Source organism: Zosterops lateralis, assembly GCF_965231275.1.
Source record: "Zosterops lateralis genome assembly, chromosome: 8".
Classification (NCBI taxonomy): domain Eukaryota; kingdom Metazoa; phylum Chordata; class Aves; order Passeriformes; family Zosteropidae; genus Zosterops; species Zosterops lateralis.
Window position 1 is genome coordinate 1,100,358 of NC_139768.1, and position 15,831 is coordinate 1,116,188.

General features: G+C 39.8%; 1 protein-coding gene across 1 annotated transcript in view; it reads right to left on the bottom strand.

Moving 5' to 3' along the window:
• The window catches only part of GRID1 (glutamate ionotropic receptor delta type subunit 1), a 470,054-nt gene that overhangs the window by 10,708 nt on the left and 443,515 nt on the right, over nt 1–15,831 (bottom strand). The window contains exons 14-15 of the mRNA XM_083867019.1: nt 9,554–9,720; nt 7,575–7,815 (exon numbers count right to left, since the gene is read on the bottom strand). Coding sequence (XP_083723145.1) covers nt 7,575–7,815; nt 9,554–9,720 — 408 coding nt within the window. The remainder of the gene's footprint in view (nt 1–7,574; nt 7,816–9,553; nt 9,721–15,831) is intronic.

The following is a 15,831-nucleotide window of genomic DNA, read 5'->3' on the forward strand; positions in this document are numbered from 1 at the left end:
TTTTACACCCCCTTCAAAAAAATCAACTTTAAAATACCACCGTAGGCTGAGATAAGACATACAAAAATTAGCTGTGTAAACACTGTGTGAAGGATCTAAAAGAATCTGACACGTTAAGGCTCCAATTCAGTAAAACACACAAGCTCATGCCAAGCTCATGAGTAGCCACAGAAAGTTCTCTGGGACAGGCAATGCAATGCAAATTAAACAAGGACTTACACAAAGTGAAATTTTAAACAGGTTATTTCTTTTGGATTTCCCTGCATGGCAACGCTCGTTTTTTTAAAAACTTATTTCTGTTGAATAATTTTCTTCCCCTTCCCCACTGAGGTTCATGGCAGGTAAAATCCAGGTTATATCCCTAAGGATCCCATTAGCAGGGTTTTCTTATGTGAGAGAGAAAAAAATTAAACCAAAGACAAAATTCCCTTCCTTGCAGTTAGGGAAATGTGCTGGTACAAAACTGAATTTCTTGGCCCCAGTGCCATAAATCATGGGGATGACACGTCACTGTTAAATCCATTCCAGCCTTGGCCAAAACCTATGGTGATCAATAGGAGGAGCTGAGTGGTTCCATTGGATCCTGGGAGCAGGAATTACAGAATATCTGCTTCACTCTAGGCACCTCCAAAGAGAAAATCTGGTTTTTTCACTCACATTAAAAAGGCAACGTGGAGTTAGTTAAAGGTGCCCTTCCAGCTATTACCAGCTTTTCTGTACAAGGTAACTTATAGATTATAATATATATATTATATTATAATATAATATAGATTATAATATAAGATATTATATCAGCCCCCTTTTATTTTATTTTTTTTACTGGTTCTTCCAGCTTATACTTCATCATCAAACAACATTAAATTTTGCATTCTGGGTTGACTGATTCCTAACGCAGCTCTGCTGATTTAAAAATTCTAGTTAAATGAAGTTCCTCAGCTTATTACATTCAAAGCTGGTTTTGAAACTGAATTTCTAGATGGCATTAAAATGTATTGTTTTGCCAATGTTTGCATGATTTATTTTCCCCAAACAAGCCTTTATTTATTCTTAGAAAAGTAGAATACAATACAGCAGTACAAACAAATGATAATTTATATGCAACTGAGCAAAAAATGTACAAAGATTTCAGACATGTCATTAAAATACAGAAAAAAATAATTTAAAACAAAAACAAGATAAAATATAGAGAACATGCAATGAAGGGAAAAAAATAAAATATCAGCTTGATGATCTCATGTTTCCTTTCACTCTCAAAAGGAACCATCCTGGGGCAAATCAAATCATCACATAAAAAGATAACACCACGAAGGAGACAAGGTAAATGAAGCGACAAGGAAAAAAGACAAAGAAAGTGAAAATAATGGTGAAAGCAAGAGAGTCTTTAATAATCGAAACCAATCACACTGAAGGTACAGAAGGTGGATCCCCATGGGACACACCTGGCTGGATGTCCTGGGTTGTGGTGTAGGATGCACACACAGTATTTATCCCATCCCCATCCCCATGAGCTGCTGGAACCAGGTGGGGCAGTGTTTTCCCAGGCCCCTCCTTTGGGCTCTTCTGCTCATGGCCCATCAATGCCTTGCCCAGGACTCACAGGGAACTCCCTCCAGGAGCTCTCTCTGTTTAATGGGCCATCAAGGAGCCACTGCACGACTCCTCATCCCATTGGGAGATGCTCCCAATGCCCAGGGGGAGGAGCCAAGCATTCCCACCTGGAGAGAATCTGGGATTTGGGACAGGACAAGCAGCCCTGAGCCACTGGATTCCCAGAGGAGCAGAGCTCCCAGACCTTTCTGTGGGATCACTGCTTCAGGAAGAGCCCCTCACCTGGACTGCTCCCCCCACCCTGCTCAGGGTGTGTTCTGACTCTGGCAGTGCTCCTTTGTGTTATTGCATTGATTTTACTTTTTTCCTTTCTTCTTATTAAATTGTATTTCTGACTTGGCGCCTCTCACTCGTTTTGCTTTCAAACCACAACACTGGAGAACTGAAGTGAGGAGAGCACAGGACAAACCACAACTCTTGGCGGTGACAAATCTGGGTCCATTGCCCTGCCAGCCCCTATTTCCATGGGTAAGGTGCACTGGGATTCCTCTGCTCTTCCAACACCACAAGAGACTCTCAGTGGGCAACTTTCCTCACCACTAGAGCTGGGAGAATGGATTTCTGAGGTAGGCTGCGGTTTGCACATCAGGGAGTTTAAGGCAGATCACAAGAGGCTGCCCTGGCCAGAGAAACAGTTTTGGTTTATTTTCCCTTTCACTGTGAACTGCCAAAATACTTGTGACAATTTTTAGAATAATTTTCCTACCTCTCACTATCTTGTAGAGCTTGCAGAGTTTAGACTTTTTGAGATTCAGGACATTATTAAGCTTGGAGTAGCAGGAAATGGGAATTATAACAAGACCGTTCCCACTCTGAACAGGACCTGAAATGCTGCCTCCTTTTCATAATTCAAAAATAAAAAGGACGGAAAAGTGAAAAGAATATATTGAATAAAATGATTTTGCAGAAGCGTGAGAAAGGAGAGAAAACACAAACAAAGCTGTGCAGACTGTGATTGTTAATGAATTATAAATTTGACACAAGTTATGAGACAAGGACTAGAAGCAACTCAGGAGGGGGAAAAGAAAACTCTGCAATGCCTTAACCAATAAAACCCCCAAATCTTCTTGCACCACAGATTCCCAAACACACTGGGGCTAGTTCCTGAAACTCTTACATTGCTGGGAATAGCACAGCTGGTCTGGAAAAAGAGATTTTTGATGAATCATGTATATTAACTGTGCAAAAAAAGAATCAAACCAAGAATTTCTTGGGGGGTCATTCTAACATGGTCTTTCAAGAGCTGTATCACTCATATAATATAATATATAATATAATATATAAGTGGATCAATATCACCTCTTATGAGATGCATCAATTATCCCAGAAAAAAAAAACATCACCCTGCACAAGTGACTAATTTTGTTTAGCATGTCTGTTTTTTTTTTTTTTTTTTTTTTGTGGATAATCTCAAGCACAATGAAAAATACAAGAATTTAACTTTCTTTCCAGGAATAACAGGATATTTTATCTTTGCTTTTAAGCCTCCATTGTTTTGCAGCGTATGGATGAACTGGAAATGCTTTCTTCATGGTTCTGAAGAGATCTCAGAAATAATAATCTTCAGAGGAACAGCACATCACACAAAGACACAGCTGATAAAGCCCAGAGGATGCTGGGGGAGCCCAGAGCAGGATCATAATCACAACAAAGATGTGAAAACTGCCTTTCATCCCTCCAAAGGGGATAAAAGATACCAACAAGCTGATGATGTGGCAAAGCCCTTGGCTGTTAAATTATCCAAATTACATCATGGCTTACTGATGTTGTGAAATAAATGCATGGGACTCACACAAAAAGTTAAAGAAATCCAAAGGCAATTGTCAAAAGTTTGACATTTACAAGGTACCAGGTTTTAATAACTTTATCTGATTGCTCAGTCATTTAAAAGGGACATAAAGTGACTGAACAGAGACTCCAGAACAAATATTAATTTTTCCCACCTCCCTAGTTTTCTGAAGCTTAGTGAAGTCAAAAGATTAGGTATCAGCATTTCAGGCTGAGCAGCAGCTGTGTAAATCCAAGATTTTAAGACACAGACACAGATGTATGAGCTGGCTCAATTTCACTGTGGGTGTTGGATGATTGGGTGCTAACACTGAGTAGAGGGTGATTATAAATTCCAGAATATCTTTTTGGAAAAAGATGACCTAGTGCAACTTTTTCTGAGTTAAAAAGCAATAAGGCAATTTTAACATTACCAGATATTTTTCCAGCATGAAGAAATTTCAAAGTTGAGCCCTAAGAGAAGAATGTGGCAGGGTGTTGCAGCAGGACATTTTTTCCTGATGTTGGAGCTAACATTTCTTTTGTTAATCTGATCTGATAAGGATTAAATGGGGATAACATTAAGATTTGTACAGCAGAACTCATTAGAAACATTTTTACAAATCGCCTTCGAATAGAATAAAAATCTCTTGTATCAACATCAAGAAACAACAAAAATATGTTGTATCAACATCCTGAAAAAGACCAACCCAGCCCTCACTCTTCTGGCAAGAAATTTCACTATTCCTTGAAAGTACAATTATGAACCAATGGGGGCATGGAAAAATAAAGGAAATTCATCTTTCCTGAAGGTTTGTCTTAACAATTTGACTTAGGGCATAGGAACAATACTATTAAAAAAAAAAAAAAAAAAAAAAAAAAAAAAAAAAAAAAAAAAAAAAAAGTGGGGTTGAGTTTCTTCATACAAACTGGCCCAAACCACCACCTTAACATCACTGAAAACATTTCTCCAATGCCAGTGAAGGCAGCGCACATTTTTCTAGCCACAGACTTCACAGACCCTCAACATAAAAAAAATCAGAGTCACTAAAAAATGTTTTTTCCCCTCTCTCCAGCAAGTTGCACACCACCCAACCCTGTCCTAAATCCATCATAGTAGTTGTACATTCATCATCCCAACATTTTTTTTTTTTTTTGAGTTGGCAATTGTTAACATGATACAACCAACCAAGTGGGTCATGCCAATGTGAGAATGCTACACAAGTCAGGACAACTCCTTGTTCAATTCTGCTTCCACTATAATTTTTTCCAGGAGATTTATAAAGCTCTTAACAGGGTAAAGGCCACAGAAGCCAAATATTGCCACCTTCTCTTTGCCTCACGGGCAACATCAAAATCCAATCTCAGACTGCAAGAAAATCAACCTTTTCTGTGACCCTTCACAGAATAAAGTGGCTGGGAGACATCCCAGTTCCCAAAATTTTTAGGTGATATTACAACACTTGTGCTTTGCCAGAGCCTTCCCAAAAGCCAAAGAAAATCAGCAGCACAACTTGAGTCTGCAGCTCTCAGTGAACTAATGGCGTGGCTGGAGTGCCAGATGCAGCCAAGAGGCAGATTTTAATGTTCTGTGTATGCTCCTCGTGCTGTAGCTCTGTCATTACAGCTCTTGCTGTGGAAATGCTGCTAACACACAGTGCCAGGAGCTGTGAAGCATAAAAGACATAAAAAATAAAGCTATGCTGAACACACTCCTCCTCCTGGAGATCAAACTCTCCTTGTGCTTTTGGTCCCCTGTGCCAGGCTCAGCCACTGCTCCTGGCTCAGGCAGAGGAACACTCAAGACTCCACAGCCCTGGATCCTGTCATTCCCATAGTTTTAAAACTTGGTTCTTCTAAACACCTCAAAAACCTTCAATCTCTATTAACCATCTCTTTCAAAACTTGGTTTCCGACCTTAATTGCATCAGCTGTCCCACTTCAATCCCTCCTCACTGGTAGTGCATTAAAAAATACGTCAGGCCACTGATGTGCCAGGAAATGCTGCCACATTCATTTGCTGATTGAGTTGAGTGGATGTTGTGACAAGAGCCCCCAAGCCCTGGTGTGCAGCAGGGCTGGGCAATGTGGCCACTGGCCAAGGCAGAGGGTTCCTGAGGACCCTCCTGCCTGCCCCTGGCTCTGGGCCTTCCCAAAACCGAAAGTCACTGCACCCAGCTGTCCCTTCCATCCCATCCCATCCCTGTGCATGCCTTCCTCCAGCCATCCTAGTCCAGCCCTGTGCCCTCTCATCACTGGGGACATTCACCTCCTCATTCAGCCTCCACACCTGCTGCACTCTGCTCCTCCTCTCCTGCCAACAGTCCCATCACTGATCCTTCTGGAACCTGTCCATGCTCTGTTTAAGTTTAATGTGCCTCTAGCCCAGCCTAGTTGTGCTCCAAGGGCAGGTCCAGCCCCACAGACAGTGATTTCCCCAGGAACAGCCCCACCATGGGAGCAACTTCAGTTTACTTTAAAACACAGAAGGTTAAAAGTATTCAGATGTACAAGAGCAACTGTCAAGAACACACTGGAGGGAAAGGGGAGAAGGATGGGAAAGGGAGAAAAGATGGGATGGGGGAGGCACAGATATGCAATAATCCTTCTTAGAGTTATTTAAAAAAAAAGAAAGGAAGGAGACAGGTGAAAAAGAAAATATTTAAATTCAGGAAGACAGATCCTTTTTCAGCAATGGAAACTGAGCATTCAAAACTCCTCACAATAACAGAGCGAATTATTTCACCTTTGCTATATGAAACTGCCTTCAGGTCATATTCTCATCTCCCTCTACAAAGACACACAAAGGCAAGTCCCTGAGCACAGAGAGGGGGACAGAGCACTCAGTATGGCCAGGGGAGTGCACACAGCATGAGGACACTTGGGAAAGCACCCCTGCCTTGCCCTGCAGGGTGAAACACTCACTGCTGCCTTTTAGGCCTCTGCAACACCAGCGTGGGGAGACCTTTGGAGTTACAGCAGGAGCAGCTTCTACAAGGCAGCAGGGCAAAATCACAGGATATGGAACTATTGGGATGGAAGGAGACCCTGAAGACCCCCAGTTCCAACCCCTCTGCCAAAGGCAGGGACCTCATCCACTAGATCAATTTGCCAAAATTGCTTACAGGTGACAGGTATGTCAATTAATCTACTGCTCCTGCAGCTTGAGAAAGAGAGATTAGAATTGGTGTGCTATTTTCCAGCTGTGGTGCAGCAGCCCAGCTCGCTGCCATTATTTATTTGTAACAAACATCTATTCCGAGATGAAAGCACCTACAAATGCCTCAGTTTCTCCAAAATTACAAGAGGTTAGTTTGTTAAACATTTAATCTACGTAAACAAACACAGGCTTCATGCAAGACAGATCTGAGAACAGACTGAATATTCTATCTTAGAGTTGCTCTACCCCTTGCTGCTGAGCACAGAAACTTCAAACCCAGGAACTTCTCAGACATAATTTCCTAGATAAAACACGTTATATGAAGGTCAGCCTCCTCAGAGGCTCCTACTTTTAGAAATAAAACTGACTTCAAAAAAAAAAAAAAAAAAAGGAAGCATTTAAACAGTGTCACGGCAATATGGCTCATTCAATTATTCACCACCTTATTTATTTTTAATTGCTCGTCTACCTCTTCAAACTCAGCCTAGGTCAGCCATGAAGGAGAGCAGCTACCCAGACAGATGTCTGGCAGCTGCAGAGCCTGAAAAGGATTGGAGATGGCTCTCCCAGCCAATGGATGGGGCTCAGATCAAAGAAAATATCACCACAAATGTCACAGCTGGGTGCCTGTGACTGTCCTCCCCGGGCTGTGTGTCTGAACCACTCTCTTACCCCTAAAGTTGGTCTCTCCAGGTCAGGGCTGAGGCACATTGCTGGGGCAATGAGGGGAACTTTGCACTGCTGCTGCCCATGCTGTATCTGCTCTACAAATAAATACAGGACTTTAGTCTCCAGGCCTGGCAAGTTTGGCACCTTCCACGTGCACAAAAGACACTTTTGTTTGTTCGCTTTTATTTCCTTAGAAAACAACCGCCCCAAAAAAAAAAAAAAGTTATTATGCGAAGCTTAGTATGGCAAATCGAAATAAATCAAATTTATTGCATGAGAGCACCTAAAAAAATCCCACAATATCCACTCGCTCTCTCTTTTCTTTTGCGTTTTCTACTTTTTAATTGTGATAAGAATAAAAGTTATGGACCTCTTTCGGCGTTTCTTGATGACAACGGTTGCTGTTCCACCACAACTCCAGTGCTGCCACCAAGCAAGCAAGAAGAAGGCCTATTGCTAAAATGCAGAAAACTCCTGCAAAACTGTGCAGCTTGAGTGCCTTCCCATCTGTCTGTGCATTGGTGTGGCTGTTCAGGTCACAACGTCCCATCCGTGGCCACCACTTCTGTTTAAGGACATCCAAATCTCCACTTTCTTGCAACTCTAAGATCCTGCAGAGATTCCAAAAGACGAGTATTATTTGCAATGATACTTTTTTACAGGGTTTTTTTTTTTTGTCTTTTATGCTTCTTAAATCTACCATCCCACAATTCAAAACTCCACACCCCTCCATCAACCAGTGTGTTGTCTTCTTCATCTGAAACTCTCTTATTCCAAGATTTCTTTCTACTCACAGCAGCAGGTAAACTCCACTGGGCCACTTTAGGGGAAAAAAAGAGACTGTCAAAAATCCCACTGCAGTGCAAACAGCATTTCCAAGGGAAATCAGCCCATTGCAGTTAGCTGTGCTTGCTCTGGCTGCATTCAGCTGCAGCAGCTGGTCCCACTAGTGAAATGCTCAACCCACTCCACTGCTGCTCTCCTAAAATAATTCCAAAAATATGTGAAGCTAAACATGCTGCTGTTTGTGCACCACTCAGTGCAAATCTGTTTAAGCAGCGACCGACTCATTTACTTCAGCAAATGTAGTTTATTCAAAAGGATTTTACTTCAATGATGTTACTTAATGCCTGAATTACTGTGTTAACAGTTGCTAATTAATCATTGTTTTGTCTCTTGTGAAGTGTCCCTTCTCTGCATGAATGATTCATTCTGGACTTGGTTTGATGGCTGTTTTAGCTGTTTACTAACAATCTTTTCTCTTGAGGCAGCTTTGTCTCTAGTTATGCAGCTGGAGTTTTGCTCCCTTTTACATAAAGGAGGAGCAAAATGAGGCAATTTTGCTTCAGTTCCCTGCCTGGGGCAGAGCACTCGCTCACCTTCTGCTGAGGCCACAAATTTCTGCACAACAACTGTGTGTCTTCATTGCAGGGACACCCAGCTGAGAGCTCAGAGAGCACTAAACAGCAGTTTTATAGTCTGGCCTTGTCAGGCCCATGCAATTCCCTGCAATTCTTGTTTTTCTGCATCGCTGTGAGTCTTTGAGCTGTCCCTCCACCCTAAAGGATAACACAGGGTTTGTTGGGTGGGGTTATTTTTGTTTATTTCTTTGGGTTTTGGGGCGGGTTTTGGTGTGTGTGGTTTTTTTTTGTTGTTGTTCTTTATTTTTGGTTGTTTGGGGTTTTTTTGTGGATTTTTTTTTGTTTTGTTATGTTTTGTTTTGTTTTGTTTTTTGGTTGGTTGGTTGGGTTTTTTGGTGGTTTCGGTCTTTTTTTTTTTGGTTGGTTGGTTTTTTGGGGGGTTTTTTTGTTGTTGTTTTGGGTTTGTGGGTTCTTTTTTGGTTTGTTTTTTTGTTGTTGTTTTTTGGTTGGTTGGTTGGGTTTTTTGGTGGTTTTGGTCTTTTTTTTTTTGTTTGTTTGGTTTTTTGTGGTTTTTTTTTTTTTTTTTTTGGTGCTTGAGGTTTGTGGGTTTTTTTGTTTTGTTTTGTTTTGTTGTTGTTTTGGGGGGGGGGGGGGTTTGGGGTTGTTTTTTTTTTTAACTGCAGGGAGCAAACCACTACTTCAGAGCCTGCAGAATGTGGCATGAACTCAAGATCTCTCTTCAATCTCTCCTCCACCTCACACCAGGCTCTGAGGACATCAGTCCCCCCAGCCAGAGCCAGGGCAGCCCAAAGGTGTGAGGCCACCAGCCCCCTCCTCCCAAAACAGATGGAGCAGAAGGAGCAGCAGCTTTGATGGACTCTCTGCTGTCAGGTATTGATTGTTCTTTATTAATTAAATGCCAAAAGTAACGTGAGGAGTTGCTGGTTACAGAGAGAAAGCCTAGAGAAGAAGCTTTGTTCCAGTTTACCTCTGGGAGAAAAGATCCCTGTAGGGACTGCCATGCTGCAGTGCTATCCCGTATCCTTTGCTGCTGATGCTGTTCCCAATGACTGTCACCGAGCACTCATCATCTGTCAGGGCAGCGTATTCCACCACTGTCACATCCCACAGGAAAGCGTAATTGCCCTTCTTTGCCTGGAAATACAGCATGGACACAACAGAGCCTGAATTACACAGCATCTCCAGGTAGGACAAAACCTAAGCCAGCAAAAAAATCCAGATTTTCTCACTGCTCCTTGGTGATATTTCATTAGGTCACAGTTTTTGTGTAGATCTTAAACATCTTAATATTTCTACCAGTCCTCTCTTCCAGCAGGACATCACCTACTTCAAACCTTGCTAAAATATCTTCCTTTTTTCAGTATGCACATAGGATAACACAGCCAGCTATAAGTGTAGGTGAGGCTTATGTAGCAGGTCATTAGTTATAAATGCTTTAGATACTTTTTAGATTTAGAAAATTTAGACTGCTTGAAATGATGAGATTCAATGCATGTTTAGTAGGAGACATGGAATGAGATTGGTTTCATACATTTATGGGACAAGACTGGCACAGTGTGAGCATGAAGTGATGAGCATCACAGGCATCAGAATTGTAATTTTGCACCTTTGCTCATATAAACATGTAAATAAACAAATTTTCCTTGCAGGTAAACACATTCCTGAGAGTTATGTTAGTCCTGTAACAAAAGGCACACACTGAGCTGAAAGAGATCCCTTTTCTTCAAAGGTGAGAAGATTCACAAGCATCTGCTACTATCTCAGTTTTGGGATAAACAATCTTTTATTTTAACACACATCCATGCAGATATCCTTAAATATCAGCTTTAATTGGGACTGAAACCAGCACACAGGGCGTATAATGAATGTAAATCAACTTACTTAACAAGATGTAAGAATCATATCTGGAGAGGGATTCAGTAAAGTAAAATAAAATATCATTTTGTTGGGTAAAGTCACCACTGGTTGCCTGATATATTTAAGTAGCTGAAGTCCTGTATATATTTCTTTATGGGAACTGATCCACAAAGCTCCCCCAGCAAATGGCTACAGCTCTGGCATAGAATCAGCTCATCTTTCTGCATTTCTTTTCTCAATTCTTTTCTAAGCTCAGTTTTGAATTCACCTGTAAGTTTGTAAGACTCCATCAGTTATTTCATTACACTGGATTCCTCAGCTGAGCAAATAAGATAATTTACTTCACCACAGTTTGGCACAAACCATACCTTTGTGAAGCCCCTTACAGTTGCTTACACATGACAATAAATTAAACAGGTGAAGTATCTTCTAGGAGGCAGAATTCAGGGAAATAAATTTTAAAATTATATTGCCTAGATTTTCTCTAAGATACTTCCTGCAATCCACCTCTTTTCCCTGTTTTCCTTCAAAGATACACAAATTCATTTCCTTCTGGGTTGAAATGGAGCAGAAATGTTACACCCTCCCTCTTTGGTCAGATGTGAAAGGGTCTGTACACTGAACCCTTGGAAAAATATTATTTTTATTACTCAGCTACACCATGTTCCATGGTAAATAATAATACATAAGATTTTGCTGCCTATGACAGGAAGCTGCCAGCATTAAAAAAATGTCCTCAGGGCGTCAAACCCAGCAGCACTTGTTACTGTGTACAGAATTTATTCAAAATCCACAATATTAGAGAACAAAAGCCCTGCCTGATGGACAGACAGAAATTGGACACCCCAAAAAGATGTGGCCTAAGTCAAGATGGTAAAATGTGGTTTACATTTTTCTGAGTATTTTTATGTTGGTTGAATTTTTGTCTTTTTTGTTGTTGTTGTTGTTGTTGTTCTTGTTTTGTTTGGTTTTTCTTTTGTTTTGGTTTGGAGTTTTGGGGGGTTTTTTGTTTTGTTTTTGGGGTTCTTTTGGTGGTTTGTTCAGTTTAAAGAGCTGCATTTATCTCCTGTTCTTTCAGAACTGGTCAGTAAATCATCTTTTCAAATTTACAGCTTAGAAAAGAACACTGACACCACAATACATTCATTATCTATTTCTTAGTAATACTTGGGGAGCACAATGTTCCTCAAACATTTGACTTCCATTACAATGCACTGGCTAAAGGAAAAAAACCACATTATTGATTCTCCTGTTCAATCCTCAGTTTTCTGTGTGTTATCTTATATACAAGAGCTTTGTACACTGATTTTCAATGCTGGACAGCAGATTTTTTTGTTAAGGTCTATTTCTTGTGTTTGTAATGCTGCTATTCCTAAATCACATCCTGCAACTGGAAATGCTCAATAAACCAAATCTGCCAGATCTTTTCACATCTATTTTACATCTTTTTAATGACATAAGTCAGTCTATGCAACGCCATCACATCTGTAGAGCATCATTTCTCTGACAGCCTGATCAGTTTAGAATAATCACAAATCTGACTTTTAAACCAGAAATCCTGGGTGCAAGGCTGTCCCCTCCCTCCCTGACTGCAAAAAACAGAATCTCCAAAGATCCCTTTTTTTTAAGGGAAGATTTAGTTATTTCCAAACTTTTTCCACTTGTGAAATTTTCCTCCCTGAAGAGTGAAGGCCTCATGCTATTAAATGTGTTCCTTATGTGGAAAGTTTTCTTATAGCAGAATGTTTAGTTGCTGTCTAAATTCAGCATCCTTCCCTTCCCTGTTATTATCTGTTGTGACAGCTGAGCAGTATCATTTGTTCAATTTAAGGAAAAGCTGTCAAACTTTGGAAAACATATGTACAAAACACATTAGTGCACACATACATGTGTGTGTGTGTGTTTGAAGTAGGCTGGCTTTTTATATACCTTCCCTAGGCAAGCAGTGAAAGCCAAATAAAATCAAATTGACATTCACTTGCGATGAAAAATCAACGTCAAGTTCTAAATGTGGCTTAAACTTTTTTTTTCTTTTTTTTTTTTCTTTTTTTTTTTTTTTTTTTTTAATGATGAAAAAACTCCATTTTATGGAGTTTTTTCATTATTATCCCATGTTTCTGCCTCTTAATTTCCAGGCCATGAATGTAGGGACACTGGCAAAAGGCCTGTGGCAAATGCCAGCATAGAATAGGTGAGACAGTTTAAATTTAAAAATGACCAAAATAAACACAGAATAAGGAGCTCAAATTTATAATTCATTCTGCTAATTGTACTTCATATCTTGCCCCTTTCCTGTGTCATTATTGTGACTCTCAGCTGTTGTGCAACTAAACAAAAGTCACTTGGTTAAACTTCCAAAAACCTCTTTATCAGAAAGTCAGCCAAAGCAGCCACTCATTTTTTTTTTCACCCAGGTAGAAACAACTACTTTGGCTTATACCAAGGACATCAGATTTATCTTTGGTTTAAGAGATTTCAGAAAACAGATTTAAGAAGAAAAGAAGCCCCTAGGCAAAAAAAAAAAAAAAACACAAAACAAAACAAAACAAAACAAACCCCCACAAATTTATATTAAAAAAATATTTCTCCTTGCAATCCTAAAAAAAAAAAATTAAAAGGCCAAAGAAGATTGCTTCCTAGACAAGACAAGGACCACAAAGAAAATAATAGTCCAGGAAAACAGTAAACAACCCCATAATGTCACTCCTCAGCACGGATGGAGATAGAGGAATATTGTTCAAATATTCCTGATGGTTAAACAATGTTGCTTCAAACAAAGCACGGTAAGAAATAACAACATGAAAAAAAAAGATTGATTCCAGCTTAATCACTGCTGTATCTGTGATTTATCTGGAACTGATGAAGAATAGTACCAGAATAGTGCAAAATTCATCATTAATTCAGTGCCAGAACACAGTGTCAGTGTAGCTGATCCCATTATGTGCCTGGGACCACAGGAACATCAAGGAGTGACCTTTACATTGGCATTAGCAGGGTTGTTCAAAAACACATTTATTAACTATATAAAAGTGCTTTAAGGGAAGCGACGCAGTTCTAATAAAAAGAAAAAAAACATGCCATTTAATCCTGGTGAAATGTTTCAAACATGAAAATAATTAAGGAATCACTACAGGATGCGATTGATTCAGGTTTAAGGAAGCATTTGCTTTTGCTTCAAAGGCTGGTGGGTCAAGAAATGGAGAAATTTATGAAGCTCTATGAGAACAATCACAATTCACAGTATATAAAATTCACTGTAGACAAAGGAGTTTTCAAAAAAAATCATATTAAATGAACTTTTAAATTACTTCCACTCTCAAAATTAAAATGAAGAAAGACGATCACTCTGATTTAATGCTCAGTGATCATTAAGGAAGCAAAGAAGAGAAGGAATAAATCCTTCCTGTGCCATTAGCTAAATCAATGATGCATTCTCACTTTGTGCTCTACTCGGTTTTGATCGCTTCTGATCAAAAGAGATACACGGGAAGAAAAGAAACAATTCTGAGAAATTTTGGCACCAAATTGATTGGACAGGGGAACAAGCAATCTCAACCAAAGCAGGGCATTATAAAATGCAATAATGAGTTTAATTCTCCTATCTGTATATACAGCAGATGGGGGATCCATATTACTCCATTATTTCAAAGCAAAAATGGGTGCCCCCAAAGAAAATAAAAGGAAATAAAAACCACAGGTCATTAAGTGTGTTGGTGCCAGTCACTCCTCAAATCACACAATAATTCTCTGTTCCACAAAAAAAACCAAAAACAACATGTAGCTTTATCTGAGAGAAATAACATTTTGGTAAAACACAGTGCCATGTGAATGCATTTTCAAAAATCTGGAATAAACAAAGAAAAATCTTGCATTAAACTTCTGTTTTAAGAAAAACGAGTATGCTTTCTGTGGATCCCTTAATTCTTACTCACGTTTCCAATCATGAAGTCAAAAAAAAGAAAACAAACTCAAGTGAGCAAAGGACATCCCTGACTGGCAGTGGATGTAAAGCAAACACTTCACTGAGATCCTGTAAAAAGTTTCCTGTGACAGCATCAGTCAATTCTCATCTGTGACAGTCCCAGGCAGCTCAAAGTGGCAAAAACCCCCATTTTTTATGGGCTGGTGCTTGGTGTGGTTCCTGCTCTGTGCTGTGCAGAGGCTCTGCTGAACGGGAGGAGGTTTTTAATCTTTAGTGACCATTTCTATCTGTCTTGGGATTACAGGAAACACAACCTTTCCCCCACCACCCTGAGCTCCTCAGAGTGCTCCTGTCACTGATGTGACACCAAAGTGCATTCCTGCCTTTCCTGTGGCTCTCCCAGAGGGGAGATGCTCACTGTGGCTGCAGGACCCTGAAGAGACACCTCTGCCATGGCAATCAAACACCAGGAAAGCTCCTTCCACTGCCATCCCTTTATTTCCAGACAAAGGGAGTAGGGAAATCTCCATAAAGATAAATCGAATAGGGACAAACACCTGAAATAGCCGTCTGTGGCATAAATAACCAGCACTCCCTTTTCTGCACTGAAGTTCTGTTTGCTCAACTGTGATACTGTCTAAAGAACATGCAAAGGAGAAGGAGGGAAGAAAGAATAGTAGTGATTTTTTTTCTCTTTTTTTTTTTTTGCCTAAGTCCTCATTCAGAAAAATGTTTTATGAATCTTTTTATGCCAGAGAGATTTAGAGTTCCCATTTCCTCCAAAGCACATTTGTAAGGCACATTTACATCTCTTTCATGCAGCACTACGTGTTTATGGATGGAAACTCTCATTTCCTTGGCTGAATCAATTCTCCTTTAGGAAAAAAAAAAAAAAAATCCAGAATTTCGAGCCATAATACTTGACATAGAAAACTTGTCTGTTTATTCATAGGAAGAGTGACACTTAAACTACAAACACAATAGTTCAGTTGACAATGTTATTAAATATTGTTGCCAATTTCTGGAGGTGTCTAATCAAATAGGGGCCTCGGTCATCTTTGGGGACTGAAGTAAAATTTAGTTGTTGTTGACATTAATTGAATGAGCTGATCCAGTTAGATAAAAATCACCCTGCAACACTGAAAGCAAACTTGGTATAAAAAGTTATTATCACATAGATAGGCTGGAGCTGCCAGCTCCATACAGACAATATAATTGGTATTCTCAACTGCCTGCCAATCTACAGTTACATTTCTGGCTTAGCAAATGTAGCTATCATCAGTGGCAGCCTGCACTAGGCTTACACAATTTCATGGATAAAGAGCATCCGCTGCCAGAAGAATATTAGAAAAAAAAGAAAACTAAAATGCTGTGAATTATTTTATTATTGGTTTAAATGCTAGAAAAGTATTTCATGTCTCTATTTCTCCTCTAAATGTTACCAAAGTGTTTCAAAAGAGGCCTCA